At 31.7% G+C, this 16,607-nt stretch overlaps 1 protein-coding gene across 22 annotated transcripts in view; it reads left to right on the top strand.

Annotated features, from left to right (window-relative positions):
- The window catches only part of LOC143233272 (uncharacterized), a 202,846-nt gene that overhangs the window by 8,096 nt on the left and 178,143 nt on the right, over positions 1 to 16,607 (top strand). For 10 of the 22 annotated variants that reach the window (XM_076469362.1, XM_076469358.1, XM_076469357.1 and 7 more), the window contains exon 2: positions 9,834 to 9,905. In XM_076469362.1, the coding sequence (XP_076325477.1) occupies positions 9,834 to 9,905 (72 nt within the window). The other 12 variants (XM_076469359.1, XM_076469354.1, XM_076469345.1 and 9 more) reach the window with 11 other exon arrangements.

Genomic DNA, 16,607 nt, shown 5'->3' with positions numbered 1-16,607 from the left:
ATGAAATGGCCAGAAGCATGTACTGTTTTTTAACCAGGAAATAGAAGCTCTAGCAAAGCAACTTGTCAAATAATTCATTTCAAGATTTGGGGTACCTATAGAACCTTACTTATATCAGAGTCTGAATTTTGAGCTGGTCTTGTTCGTGTAAGTGTGTTAGATTATTGGAATCCAAAACGCGAGGAGAACAAACACCATTCATCTTTTGATGACAAGATGCAAAGATAAAAAAGGCAATTTATATGGCTAAACATTAGAAAAGACGGACTCCAAAGTTAAGCAGGAGTTGGAAAGGTTAACACGTTTTCCTGAAAAGAACTAAAGACTTGTTGTACAGAATACAGAAGAATGAATAATCAAAACCAAATATTCATTCACTGTGTTTATCTTTAGAAGTACCTGAGTGAGAGAATGATTAACTGGATAACACTAGATAATTTTCCATTGAAAACGCAATTTATTGAGGAGACCAAGGTTTCTGTTGAGACCACTTTTAGTGAATCATCGAGAATTGAGTCACCAGTAGATTCACTTGATCACATACATAGAAAGAATTCACTCAGCAGCAGGTAAGACATTCAACATAAATAAGGAGGACAAAAGGCCGTTACATATGTATACCATGGGCCTCAAACGATAAAATCACAAAAATAAACAAACTTATGAATGGATAGATTAGTGTAGCATTTTAATTTTGTATTGAGATTGTTCATAGAACGTCACAATCCAGGAAGGGGGAAGTACTGTCTTCAACGTTAAATTAAGTGTTAGCTCAATGAACTCATGGCGTTAAAACGGAAAAGTTGATAGAACTAGGCCATGAACGGCTAGAACTGTTCTAGGTTACGTCGCGAAAATCAAGTAACTTCGATAAATATCTAGAAGTGAAATATCCGATATAAATGCTATCATTCTTAGTTATTGCATGTATTAATTACGTTGCTCAATCAATTAGTTGTAAATTATATCAGTAATTTATTTTGTACGTTAATTATAGTGTAATTAGCGAGATATTTTCGTTTGAACGTCTTTTGTAAACTTAGGCCTAAAAGTTACAACACTACCATTGAAAGTGAATTGTAGAAATATTAAGGAATAATTAAGCAACTTTTTTTTTATTATTATGTGGGAGTGGACCTAGGATTACTTTCACTAATTAATTTAGTACTGTACTTCAATGATTTGTTTGTTTTTGAATTTCGCGCAAAGCTACACGAGGGCTATCTGCACTAGACGTCCTTAATTTAGCAGTGTAAGACTGGAGGGAAGGAAAGTTGTCATCACCACTCTTTTACCAACGAATAGTGTGATTGACCGAAATTATAGCGCTTCATGACCGAAAGGGCGAGTATGTTTAGTGTGACGGGATTCAATCCCGCATCCCTGGGATTAGAGTCCAACGTCCTCACCACTGGCTTTCCGTCAATGAACAAGCAATGTTAGAATGATGCTTATAAATCATAGATGTTCTTATATTTTGTGTGTGAAGTTCTCATATTTTAATTCATATTAAAACAAGCATTCTACTAGTTTTCTGAAATGGTTTATCATTTTTTTCAGGTTTGACTTTCTTCAGTAACTTATATAACCTGACATGCATTTGATAAAAATAAAAAAGTACATTAACAATTAACATAAAGTACGAAACAAAGTCGCCATGAAACGCTGATGTTGACGATTAATTTCTTGTTATTTGTGAATTGTTTTATTATGTTCTGTTGCTATTGCGGTATCCAGGATTGTAATATGTATATAATTATATAGCTGGTAATGTTTGTTATGTTTCGTAATATTACTTAATATTAAGTATACATGCACTGTAGAGTTTAACATAACTGATATTATAGAGATGTGATGAGATTTTCATGAAAATATGATACTGGTGGTATTGTTATTATTCGAATTAATTTACATCAGTATTGGTGTTTAGGTTTTAGTTTTAACTATATTTTTTGAGAAAATCACGTGAAGCACGTCAAGGGATGTTAAGAAATGTTTTTAATTTTATTATTTTTATCAGAAGAGCAAATGGGAGACGTAAATTTTGTGAAATGAAGTACAATTAGCCAACATACAGATAGTTTTATCATACTAATTGCTATTAAATACTCATTGTATGTAGAAGCGGAAACAAACCGTCCGTTAGAAACGTGATTAACTTTTGAATATTGTATGTAAAAGCGTCACGATGTACTACGTTAGGCCTACACTATCATTAATATTGACTTAATACGAGTTAAATACCGAAAACTTAATAGTTTGTTTTTAATATAGACATCTGCTTAGTTCAATTCATAGAGAAAAAACGCAGATAAAAATGTAATATATCTATACTGTACAAAATGAACGTTCTGAAACTTAATGTGATTGTAAACACGATCTTTTAACTTTCAAGATAAAAAATCATATGAACAAAAATTATTTTTAGATATATATATTGCGATGCAATAAAGCTTAAAATCTACTGTAATGACATAAGGTATACAGGAATTCATTTCAAAATATGTTCACATAATGCTAAAAGTGAAATTAATAATGCTAGAAATTGAGGTATGGACATTGGATGGTAGTATGGTGTGATCAAATTATTTTTTCTGTCTTGATTATCATGTTTAAAGTGCATATTGGTTTACCATATTTATTTTAGCTGTAAAATTATGCAGTATATGATGCCATATTTTCCTCTTGGTAGTTTTTAGTTTCTAAATATTAATCACTAAGTTAATAAACTCATAGAACTCTATAATTAACTGAGAGATTTTGTTGTTGTATGTTCAACAGTTATTCCACAATACACATAAAGTACCATGCTTGACTTAATATATTAATACTCTTAATGAAATTGTACTTTGGGATTCCAAAGTTATCCCACTTCTTGAGCATTGGAGTCAATTAATTGAAAAGATGGAAGTAGATACAGCTATGATTTTTAATATAGAGAGACCAAAGATGTACACAGCATATCAAGTGAAGGCTGACTAGTGATATGAGTAAGAATGTACCTACCTCTTTTGGCTCGTGATCAGTTTGTCAACAAATACAGCAGAAATATAAGGCCTAGAAAAAGAATCATTTGTTTCTTATTACTCATCTGACTATGTAAAAATTCCTGACTAAAGTTTTTATGTGCTTCCCCTCTAAAAATTAATCTTCAGATAAATCTTAATGAAAATTCCCATTGATTAATTATTTTTTTAAAATTATTTCACCAATCTGCTACCATATTAACATAACATTTTGAACAACATGAGACTTTTGGGTCTGTCTTGGCTGTCCCATTCTCTAAATTAAACTAAAACTATTATTAAAAAAATAAAAATCTTAAAGCTAGTCCTTATAATTTGTATATGGGTCATTCTATATCAACTCACCTAGGGCTTCCCAGTTCATGTCATAGATTTCCTTGAAAAAGTGTATGTAAAAACTTCATTTTGATTTATCGAGCCATGCGGATTCTTAAAGCTGTACTCTAAATAGTTTTTTAAATATGATTTTTTAAGGTTTGCCACTCTCAAACAAAAATTTGACCTTGTTTTTTTAATTGCAAATCTGTGCATTTTGAGCCTGAGTAAAACAATGACTATTACCATCAAATCTATGAATACTCTTCTTTTCTAACATATCTTTAGAGTAGGGCCAGAAATTTGCTTCATACCTACATCCCTGCAGCCCTGCTTGTAGTAAGCACCTAAAAATGACTATAAATCTGATTTGTTTTCTTCTGAAATCACACATTAAGTTTTGACTTTCAACTGCTCATAGAATGCTGCAATCTGAATAATACTTCACTTGCAATAAACTGCTTTCATGCCAATGAAATCATACTGCAAGTTGATTCAGTGGATATCCCTTTTTTACCCCAATATGAAATCACTCATTTTTAAAATTCAATATCTTGGTCACTTTTTGATATTTTCAAACAAAATTTTGAATATATTAGTATTACCACAGTTGTATCAAACCTGCAAGTTGTACCTTTCCGCTTTCTCTTAAACTCAGTTAAGTTTTACCTGTTTCCTCAATATCCAAAGGCAACCCATTTCAGTGGCTAACCACCCTGTTAAAAAATAAAGATGACTTCTACCTTAACCAAATTTATATTTTTGTTCCCTAGTCTTACTCTTCTCCCCGTTAAGTATTAAAAATAAAAGATTTACCAATGGTATCAATTCCCTTTACAATTGCAAACACCTCAGTCAGATCCACCTAACATTTCATATTTCGAAAGAAAATAATTTGAGAGATTTCAACCTCTCCATATGACAATCCTTCCATCCCAGGCACCATTTTAGTAACCCTTTTCTGAATTCTTTTGAACAATTCACTATCTTTTCTAAGTTAAGGAGCCAAAGACTAAACACAGTACTCCAAAAGTGGCCTAACGAGTGACTCATATATTGAAGTTATAACCTCTTTACATTTGTATATAATATTTCTGTAGATGCAATGTAAAATTCTATTTACCCTACCACTAGCAAAAGCATACTGCTTGGGTGTCTTAAGAGATGTATCAACCATTACAACAAGAACCATTTACTTCATAACACTGTTAAGGTTAGTCCTATCCAAATTATAATTCAAATTATGATAACCTGCATGCATTATATTGTATGTATTATAATTAAAATCCATTTGCCATTTACTTGCCCAACTCACTAAATGGTTTAAGTCCTTTGTAAACTAGTAGTATCCTCTTTACAGTTAGTAACTCTTGAAACTGTAATGTCATCTGCAAATTTAAGTAATTTATTGACTATTCTTTCATTTACATAAAAAGAGTATTGGTCCTATAACTGAGCCCTGAGGTATCCTGTTTGTACATTCATTCAATCTGATTGAATTCCATTTGCAACAACCATCTGGTTCCTTCCATTGACCTTGTCTTTTATCCAGTTTGCTTACTTCTCCTCCACATCTGTAAACAGAATGTTTTTACACTTTGTCAAATGCTTTATGAAAATCCATATACACTAAATCTGCCACCCAGTGGCAATGTGGTATATCTGTAGACTTGCAAGGCTAGAAATTGGGTTTCAATATCCTTGGTGGACAGAGCACAGATAGCCCATTGTGTAGCTTTATACTTAATTATAAACAAACAAACAAATACACCAAGTCTACACCCTTATCCTCATTTGTATAAGCAGTAATCTTCTCAAAGAATATCAAAATATTTTTATGTCAAGATTTTCCCTTAGTGAAAAAATCAAAACTTTATTTAATAACTTTGTAAAGCATCTTTCATCAGACTTTCCAAAACATTTCCCACAGTTGATGTAAGGCTAATGGATCAGTAATTACAGGGACAATTTTTATTACTTCTATTGAAAAGAGAAGTTATATTAGCTAACTTCCAAATCTCTGGTACTTGCCCACTGTTCAAGGACTGACAAAAAATAGTAGTAAGTGGCTCACATAGTCAGTCTTCAGCTTTCAAAACCTTTGGGGTAATATTATCTGGCCCAGAAGCCTTACCACTTTTAAACTTTTCAATTTTTAAAATCAGCATGGAATTAATGCAGTCATCTTGTTTCCACCTGTCAAATGTTCAAGACTAGAATTCTGCTTAAAAGTGAAGGTAATAAGAAACCACATCTCTAATTTCTTAGTTGGTGTGGTGTGTCAGTGTACTCAGGCAGTGTCAAACATTTCATCATGCAACTAAAATATTGGCTCTTTTTAAAAGCAAATACCTACGTGTCTCCTAATAAAAGACAGTTTTAGTTCACAGGAACAGTCAAAGACATGTTCAAGTCATAACATCTTAAGCTAGATTGTTATGAGCAGACATCAACATATTTTGATCTGGGTGAAGTTTCAATGGACATTGGGATAAATCAGTTAGTAGTCATGTTTTATGTAAAATCAGTTGAATTTCATTGTAGACCTGAATGAAAATACCCTGCAGAAGTTGAAAGTACCAGTAGAGGAAATGATTCAATTATAAAATCCTATCATCTTAATACCCCACCTATTTACCATAATTTTGAGGACTTAAAAAATGCATATATTCATACACTGTTTTTTTCACAATGTACTTAGAAAAAAAACCTTTTTTCTAGGCTTAATTATTAAGACGGGTCAAAAACAGAAAAGGACAACATTTATGGATGACATAAGCAAGTTATCATTCCATCCCATATCTGAGCTACACTGAGTTGATGTGACACAACACATGGATCACAAGGGACTGTATGGTCTTTTTCATGTAAGAACTGCAGAGGCCATCAATTTGGCAGTTTTTATGTTTAAAAATTAAATATCTTTACATGTATGAAAGATACACTGTTGTCCATTTGAATTTTCTAAATACCATGTATTAAATACCCTGTTGACATTTCAAAGATAGAACTGTAAAATTTAAAAAATCATAATCACTTTTGCACAAAACCTCCAAAGACCTGTCAGTTTGACTGTTGTTTTCAGTTCATGCTTTTATTTTTAAGAACATATAGTTTAGATTTTTGTTTTAAATTTGAAGTTGCAGTATTGATGCCTGTTGTTTTTATTTCCAACTGAACTCCCAGTTCCTTGATTATATTAGTATTTGATCATATTCTGGCTTATGAAGTTTTTGTTTATTGGCTGATTTGAATGAATTTTAATATTGCTTACTTTTAATGATAGCAACTCTTGTGAGAACTGGCATATGCCAGTTTGGGTATGTCATAACATAGCTTACTTATAAGCCTATAAATCCCTGTGAGAAGTGGCATCTGCAGGTCTATCAACTTGAATATATGATCACATTATCTACTTATAATTCTATCACTTCCCATAATATGTGGTGTCTGCTTGTCTTGATTTTAATATGTATATGTACACAGTAAGTAAGAAACTGACAATAAGTCAAATATGGATCAAGAACTGTGTTTGTCATTGTGATAGATATGCTCACAACTTTGTCAGAAAATTATTCTGATGAGGAGAATGTAAGTGATCATGAAAGTGATGAGTCCTGGATTTGTGAAACAGGCGGTCTTGCAAGAGAAAGTGAGAAAAATACTCGTACCACCAATACAGCTCTCCAGATACAGAAGAGGTCAAAGCAGAAGTAGCAGTACTGAACATTCTTCTGCAATGACAGCTGCTCAGCCTGTGTCATCTCTTGCACAGCTGCAAGTGCTCCAACTGTGTTAAAATTGTGAGCATACAGGAGATTGAAAAGGATGGAACAATTTGGGAAATTCTGAATCCTAGTATTGAGGCTGCAGGAAGACAGGCTGCACAAAATATTTTCATAGAAAGTTTGGAATAAAGTTTTGGCTGGCAGTAGATGTTGCCTCAAAATACAGTCGGAATGGCTTCCACTATGTGGGTGAAAATGAAACTCATCCATCTGGTCAGATATTGGCAGACAATGTGGTACTCAGGCTGAATGGCACCATACTTAGGAAAATGGAGGAATATGACTACAAACAATTTTTTATTTCACTTGAATTATCTAAAGAGTTGCAGGAAAAAATCTATTGTAGTTGGAACAGTGATTATATCACAAATACAGCTTCCACCATCTGCACTAAATTTATCATTAGAGCTGTACACCAGTACAATTTTGAAACACAGTGTATGTGCATTGTTGACTTTTTGCAAGTTCAAGCCAAGAAAGAATGTTTACATTCTTAGCTCTCCTCCCATGCCAGTTGGCATTGACACTACTGAGAAGAAAAACCACAAGCTTGCTTTTCTATGGCCTATAAAAGTACAAAGTGGATGTTTCAGACAAGATGGTATGTCAGTATTCAATAAAAACTAGTTCTTGTTGGTGCCCAGTTGCTGTATTTTATAATATCCTGGACATGGTAATGGTAAATTCTCTTGTTTTGTACAGAGAATGCACTAGAAAAAATTATAAGTAGGAGGAATTTCATCTTGAAGCTAGCCTCAGAGCTCTAACATAAACATGTTTGAGAAAACTTCAAAGCACCAAGTATCGGGTCATCCCTTAAGTAATGTCCAATTTTAGGTTCAGAAAAAGAGAAAGGATTTCAAGTGCTTTTTATGTTATTTAATCAATAATGTATGTTCCTTTATTATTAATTACTTCCTGCCAACTATTCACAAGCTTCTGAATGCCACTTCTATAAAATTCTTGGGGTTTGGATGAAAAGAATGTAGAGAGGGTAATTTTGACATATTTATGTGTTCTAAGCTCTTTTCCATCAAGATAGTTCTGCAAACTTAGGAATAGATGATAATCAAATGGATCAAGGTCTGGAGAACAAAGAGGATCTGGAAGTTTTCCTAGTCTAGCTTTCAATCTTTGAGGATGTGATCCTTGTTGTATGGGACTGTGCATTATCCTAGTGTAACACAACACCTTTACAATTGATCAAAGAAGGCTTCTTTTTTTTTTCAGTGCAACATGCGAGTGCTCTAATTGTTGACAATAGAAGTCTATAATCTCTACATTGAGAGGCAGCAACTCAAAGTGGATCACACCAACAATAGCCCAACAAATAAGTAATAAGACTTTCCTAGAGTGGAGGTCCATTTTGGGCTGTGCTTTAGCCAGTTTACCTGCACTGAGCCATTGTCTGCAGCACCTAACATTTTTATAAAATATTCATTTTTCATCTTCAGTCACTAACCTGTCCAATAAAGGTGAGTTTTGTTCACGAGAGTGCAGAGAAGTGCAAATGTCCACTCTTGCTCTAAGGTTGGCTTCTGTCAAATCATGGGGAACCCATTTTCAAAGTTTTGACACCTTTCCAACTGTTGCAGATGATGGTGAATGAATTGAATTAAGTTTCTGTGCTACTTCTCCAACTGTTACAGCACAATCTTCATCAAGAGCAGCCAGCAGCAAGTCATCATTAAACTCAACAGGATGACCTAAACATGGTGCATCACTTAAGCTGTAGTTACATGCTCTGAACTTCTGAAACCACCTTTGACATTTTCTTTCATTGAGAGACTTCACCCCATAAATGCCTTGAATGTTTTGTGTAATTTCTGTTGCACTATTGTTTTTTTTAAACTCATGAAGTATTGTATGCCTAATGTGTTCCTCAGACACATCAATCTTCATAAGGGTTTATTCGATTAATGATCTGAAAAGGTGGAGTTGGGTTAATTTCTTTTATTTGTCTGAACATTTTTATACATGTTTTACAAAATATTTTAATTATTAAAGCCAACAAAGACAGAAATGACGATGCACTTTCTGTACTAATTTTTTGGACATTACTCATGGGATGACTTGATATCTTTGCCTTAATCTAGTAATCTAACCAGTGAACATGTAAATGAAAACAGTGTTAGGTAGCTAAATGTGGTAAAAACAGAACTTCAGATAAATGTGCCTTGTGTGAAAGTGATGGTAAAAGAGACAAAGAAAATTACACAAACAGTTAAAAAAGTCCTGTATTTTATGAATGGTATAACATGGCAAATTCTGAAACAAGCATTTTATTTTTTTATTATCACATGCATAAACCTTGTAAGGCAAAGAAAATTATACAAACAAGTTAAAAAAAATGGCAACCTTGACTTTCCTTGTACAGCATAAAGTCTATGGATTTACAACACTAAAATCAGGGGTTCGTTTCCCCTCAGTGGACTTGGTAGATAACCTGATGTGGCTTTGCTATAAGAAAACGTACATGTTTAATAATAAATGAAGTTGACTTTCTGTTACTATTATTTATTACTCCTACCTTTGCTCTTTCAAAAAGAAAAGCTTTAAACGTATTATCAAAACAATCCACAAGTTGGTAACTTATTACCATATTACTTCTACAGACATAAGTTAGAGCTTATTGAGTTGATATTATTTCCTATGATGTCCCTCTTCATATCTGTACAAATCTATGGGATTTCTTTTCTTTTAGGCAGAGGATAAGCAGGATACTTCTGATGGACAACAACATTCTTTACCAGTTTTCCAAGAAGCAAGACTGATGGTAAATATTAAAAATTCATGCTAGAAATTAAATGTATAGATTTTATATGTGGAGATGTTATTCTGTTCAAATAGTATTATTTATAGAATAATAACTTTAGTTCATTAATTTGTTGGTTTTTTTCCCACTTTTCCAAGTTAGTTTCAAAAGTGTGTTATAAAAAAATTAGTAGTGAAAAAAGATTTTAAGGCCAAGTATAAAATTATAAGATTTTGTACATTGTAAAATAAGTAGAAAATTTTAAGAAAATATTAGTTTTAATGGCTCATTTTTGTTAGTAGTATCTGATATTTAAACTCTCTTATTTTAATATATCTTGTTGTTTGTTTTCATGCTTTGTTTTTAAGTAACAAAGAAGAGTAAGGTAGTTTGTTATCAGATCTTTTTTTGAAATGTATCAATATATAAGGGCTCAGAATGGACACTAGCAACAGTCTTTCATTTTTATAAACATAAGGAGAGTTATAACTTCCTCTCCTCAGAACAAAACAAAAGCATGATTAAAAAAAAAACTGAAATCCTGTCATGGGGTTATATTGTAACTGTTCAGGAACTGTTTTAATTTGCTGCAAATCTAATTAAAAGAATAATTAACTAGAACTATAAGAGATTTGGAGTCATTTTGTCATAAGGATATGCATACATAAACCATAAGCTGCGTTTGTTGTAATTTTGCAGCTGACATCCAAAATAATATTCTATTCTGCCATAACTCACTATTCAAGTTTTCAAACTTCAACTATACTCACAATAAAAGTTTAAGTACAAAAATGTTCCAATTAATCCATACTTTAATGGTGTAAAAAGTTTTAAGTTTTTAATTTTATGAGGCAATTAAAAAAAAAAATCTGAATTTCAGAAACAATTCTTCCTCATTATTTAGCTTTAACATGTCCAAATCTGTATGCCTGATATCAAAATCACCCATATTCATGATATCAGTAACAGCTGAGATCTTAATCTTACTGTAAAGTCTCTTATTAATTTTATTAGTATCATCTGGTGTTCTATAACAAATTCCCTCTCAAAGACTTTTCCATTTACATTTTTTAACAGAAACCTAAATGGATTAAATCTTATTAGTATTATCTTTGATCTCTCCAGCTTCAACAGAATGTAACTTGTGTTTTACATGTAAAGTCACTGCTCCCCATCTCCTTTCTACTCTTCCTATTAAGCCTTCTGTCACAGGCATCTTTTTTTATGCATGTGTCATGAGATTTTAGTGAGTTACCTTAAAAATTTAATTAAAGTACTTTCTTTTTATGTCATACCATTAAAATAAACCTAATAATCCAAATTTTGGTTATAAGTTTTAATTTCTTAGTTTTATAAAGTAGTATTAAGAAAAATTCCTGACTTTCCCCTAGAGAGTAGTGACACTTTTTATCTGGGTATCCACATTTCTTTAATGTAAATTACTGATTATAATATTTTAATCACTCAGAGAAAGCATAACTTTTATATCCTTCAATCTTGTTTGGTTACAGAAATATCAAATAGAAATTCTGATCCTTTTCCCATGTCTACTTGGTATATCTTATCTTTTAGAAATTGCCAATAATTCTCTGACATTTATTACTATATTATTTATAAGCCAAAAAAAGCCAAATGTTTGATCTTTCAAATGGTGTTTTCTGTACACAGAATTGTCAATTTTTCTTTCAGTAAAGCTTCATTCCCATAGGAAACATATTGGCTAGCTTTAATGAATTTGTAATGGCTCTTGCCACAAGATTAGAAAGTTAGAAAAATTGTGATTTCTGTATAATATTGTATGCTTTTTGCATGCTATTATTTTGTTTTTTGGTGCATTATTTAATAAAATAAAAAACTTAATGCAGTACTACCATTAGTGTACAAAAAAGTAGGGTTAAGTTTTATCAAAAATGAAAAAAAATGTGACTCAGGTAAGTACTTTATTTCTTGTTTTTCATGTGTATTCTTTATTTATTGTTATAAAAGTAGTAAAAATGTAGAAATAGGATTCACACATGTCTTGTCAAATCGTGTTAGCTCAAAAGTATGTTTGCTATATGATTAAAGTGAATGAAATAATCATACTTGATATCCCAGTTTTCATATTTTGGTTGTTTTTGTAAATCCATTCTTTTAAATTTAAGGAGTGGTGTTATGTACACTTCATGATCAAAATTAAAAAAACATGAGAGAGCAAGACCAAACTTGAGTTCTTTAAAAATGAACCCTATAGCAAACTTGCAGGTTGTTGGTTAGTATAATAGAATGTAGGATCCACAAAAAAACAAACCAATTAGTATATATTTCAAATTAAGATTTGCAGGTTCTTACTGTTGAGTATCAGTACACCCATGACACGAACATTTTGCTCATTTAAATTCTAAGATTCTGAGTGAAGAATGGTATTATAGCTGTTTCACTTGCTAGTGCATTTCTAATTTTGTGATTCCCTTTTGAACTGCGTGACATGCTCAAGTATTATGAAATGTGTGTAGCAAAGCTGTAGTTTCATCTTGTTTGATTAATTGAACCAATATTTATAAAATACAGTCATATTTGGATATAATACATTATGCGTTTATATACATTATTACTGTTTACAAGTAAGTTCTTGAATTTTAGTGGTTTTTTTTTAAAACATAAAACAGTAAATAAGAAAATAAACAACTATCTTTTCTAGTTATAAACTTTGTGCTCTTTGCTGCTTATTGTAAGTTGCTAAGACATGAAATTTTACATGTGGAAGATGTAAAACAAGATCATTTTTTAAGGTTTTATATATGTATTTTGAAATAACAAAAGATCATAAGTCACCATATCAGTACCAGAAAATTCCATTTAATTTATCAAGCTTAGTAATTAAACTGTTTTGAGTCTGAAATTATAATTTTTAGAGCTTAATAATATTTTACCTTAGCACTTGTAATCTAACATGAAAATAAAGGGTTCTCCACATAAATAAATGAATATATGTATATACTTTGCATAATTTGAAAACCATATGAGGCACGTTCTGAGCTTTTGATTGTCATACATGCCCTTGGACACAGTAGGTGAACACAAGCAAATATTTTCAAAAATGAAAGAAGTGGGCAGGGCCACCTTGGTTGATTCACAAAATATAATAATATCTTAGAAAATAGAAAGGATATAAGGTTTTTATCTTATATTCTATGACTTCATGGTGGGTGATTTCATTAGGCATTGAAGTGTTTCCATTTATACGGATCGTGCATCCAGTGAATCAGAAAAAAAAAAAAGAATTGATAGGAAAGCAATCACATCTGGAAGACTGAACAGCAGTTACTACCTTAATCTCTACCTGTACCTCATTTTTTCATTGTTCTTTTTTGTCTGACAAACCTTTAGGGCAAATGTTTCCCTTTTTCATTCAGAAGGGGTTAGAGGGGCTTTCTCACTATCCATAGTCATTTAAGATGCTACATTCTGAGGACTTCTAGGTGGAAACACATCAAAACACAGCAAATTCTCTTGAAATAAAAGGCTATTAAGGATATACTTATTGAGGTTACTCCCCATGTTTCTTTGAAATCCTTATGAGGAGTTTTCATTGAGAGGGACTTGAGGAACATCCCTGAGTCAGAGATCCTCATTAGCTTCTCAACCACTTGCTGTGTTATGTATCTCTGATTATATAGATGGAGTTACATTGCATACTGGTGTTCTTGTTTTGATGTTTACATTTCCATGTCCACCTGCCACTTTTGATGGAGGTTACATAAACTGTAAATTACAGTCTTATATTCCTAACCCTCTGGTGTTTCCATTGTCAATAGCTCAAACATGGTGTAGTTCCGTAACATGTGCATATGTGGTGGCAGAGACCACAGTGTCTCCAAATGTCAGCTGGCTCCTGACTGCATGATTTGTGGTGGATCCCACACCTCATACTTTCTTTCTTGATTTAAATGGATGGAAGAAGAAAAGAGGTAGAGTGCTTGAAGACTGTCAGTAACATGTTTTTACATTGAGGCTTGGAAGTTGTTATTATATGTTCCATCTCAGACATATGCTGCTATTCTACATACTACTTCTACAGTGGTAGTGCATATTGTAATCTTTTTAAACCTCCATCAGAGTCTTTCTCATACTGGGTCTGAAGGTTTTGCCCTATATGGATACAAGAGTTCACAAGCCTACTTCTATTCCTTTCTTTGTCTCCACTATTGCTTCCAGCAACTACTCAAGTCCACCACTTTTGGACCCAAGAAGTAGAATCATTATTTTATCACACCTTCAATCACAAGAATTTCCTTTTGCCAACAGAGATCTGCTCAACTGTTCAAGGGAAAGTTCCATCGAGGTCGACAGACCTTTTCTGATAAAAAGAAATGGGTTAAGTGACATCACCAACAAAAGAAAGATGACCCAGGTCAGAACTTTATTTTTTATATTTATTAGAAAAGTAATTAAAATGTAGCAATAGGAAACTTTTTAGGTTAATTAAGGTTAGATTAAGTAAAATAAATAATATATATATATTTTTTTTCACTAGGCATGCACAGGAACAGCTTGAAGAAGCTTGTGGGTATTGTAATTTTTAGCATAACATGAGCTGCATGTTCCACAAGTGATTTGCAGTTTACAATTGTGCAGTTAGTAGTTATACAATGTTTAAAGGGCAATAAAACAATAAAATTTAAGTATAAATAGATGTATATTGTTATGAGTTTAAAGCTACTTAGGATAAACAAGTGTAGTTTCTTGTTACAATTAGAAGTTATTTTAGACAAAAGAAAAGGCATTTAGATTTATTTTTAGTTTTTTTTTTGGTTAGGAGGTTTGTCAAAGTGAGTTAGGGAAGAAAATAACATAAAATATAGTTTTACTGAGAAAAAACATTTGAAAGTTATTTAGGAGAGTTTAGAAATTAAGCTAATGAAATTTGAGATTTTTGAAATTAAAAAAGTACTTGTAATCTCAATGTGAAAAATTACTTTGCACTCATATGAGTTAAAAAAAAATTCAATATATTAATGTACAAATCTTTAATTATTAATTATTTATTAATAAGAATATGATTTTTTATATGTAAAAGACTTGTAATGTCTCCTGAAAGTACAGTTACAATTTGAAATAATTCTTCAAAGTACAAAACTCACGTTTGGTTAGATTGACCTACCTTATATTGAAAAATAAATTTGAATTTTTTTTTGAGGAGATTTTAGAGATTATGCAAAGGAAATTTGATATTTTTGAGATGAAGAAAAGTTATTATTAAAAATACCTTGGTATTCATGGACAAATCATTATTATGAATACTTCATTAATAAATCTGATTTTTTTAAATATAAAAGACTAGTGAAAGTACTGTTACATTTTGTGATAATTCTAAAAAGTAAAGAAGGTTAATTTAGGTTTCTTTCATATTGACATACCTTGTAGTGAAAAACAAAAGTTTGAAATTTTTGAAGAAGTTTTAGAGATTATATAAATGAAATTTGAGATTTTTGAGCCAAAGAAAAATGTTTTGAGTATTAAAGTGAAAATTACTTTGCACTTGGAGCAATAAAGAAAAGACTATACACATTTATGGTAAAAGTTTTAGTAAAAGCAATTCATTGTAAGATCTTATTTTTGTAGTTGCAAAGGCTTATAATGTGTACTGAAAGTCTTCTGAATTTTGTGAAGATATGTATACTGTATTAGAAGTTATGGAATGGAGACTGTAACGAGTACTCCATCATTTGAACTCATAGCCCTTGGAAAGAAGAGTTAATTCTCTTAAGACAGGATTAGTCAAATTGATTGAGCCTGTAACCTCTTTCTACTTATTCAAAGTCTATATAGATTTGATACTATTAACTTTTATATAGGATGTATTTCTTCATGAAATTTGGCCAAAACTTAGACAAGTGTAGTTACTACTTGTGTGGAAGATATACCTTGTATTGAAAAAAAACATTTTAAATATATTAAGGTGGTTTTAGAGATTATGCATTTTTCATTTGATATTTTTGAGATGAAAAAAAGTTATTATTAAAAAAGATACTGATCTTCAGGGATATATCTTGGAAATAAAAAAAAACAAATGGTTTACTTAAAGATTGTTTATTTCCTTTTATGTTTTAGTTACTTGAAGTGCAAACTACTTACCTAAATGTAAATAGTTTTCCATAACCCTAGATCTATCCAAAGGCAGGCATGCATGATCTTCAGTCATACTTTGAACTATAGAAGTCAGTTTGTTATTATATATAATGTAAAGCTGCTGACTTGAGATTCATATTTCTTTTGGGATTTTTTTTGGTAAATTTCATTGTGTTTGGATATACCACCTAAATCTTAGCCCAATTGAGTAAGAGACCAAGAGATAATTTCTTCAGATCATTAGCAATAAATGTGTTTTGTAGTGTTGCCTTGTGGGCTGAGGTTTTTGAACCAAAGGTTAAGGGAGGCAGCTCTGACAGGGCAGTAATGGTGAAACTTTTGGGCAGTAGCAATAGTGGATTCTACTTAGTTTTCTAGAGCAGATCTTGCAGTATACAAAAGGGATGCCAACCAGTGCACTAGTTCTCTTGTATACTTTGACACAATGTGACTAGTCTTATGAATATGTGGTTGCCAAAACTTAGACAAGTGTAGTTACCAGTAATATGGAAAATCTAATACAGCCTGAAGGTTACTCTTCTAGAGACATCTGTTAATGGTGGGAGAACTATTTAGTCCTATGCAAGAAATTTGTTTTAAGTCTGGCAGTTC

This window comes from Tachypleus tridentatus, chromosome 12, assembly GCF_004210375.1.
Source record: "Tachypleus tridentatus isolate NWPU-2018 chromosome 12, ASM421037v1, whole genome shotgun sequence".
NCBI classification, from domain to species: domain Eukaryota; kingdom Metazoa; phylum Arthropoda; class Merostomata; order Xiphosura; family Limulidae; genus Tachypleus; species Tachypleus tridentatus.
This window is presented reverse-complemented; position numbering and strand designations above follow the sequence as displayed.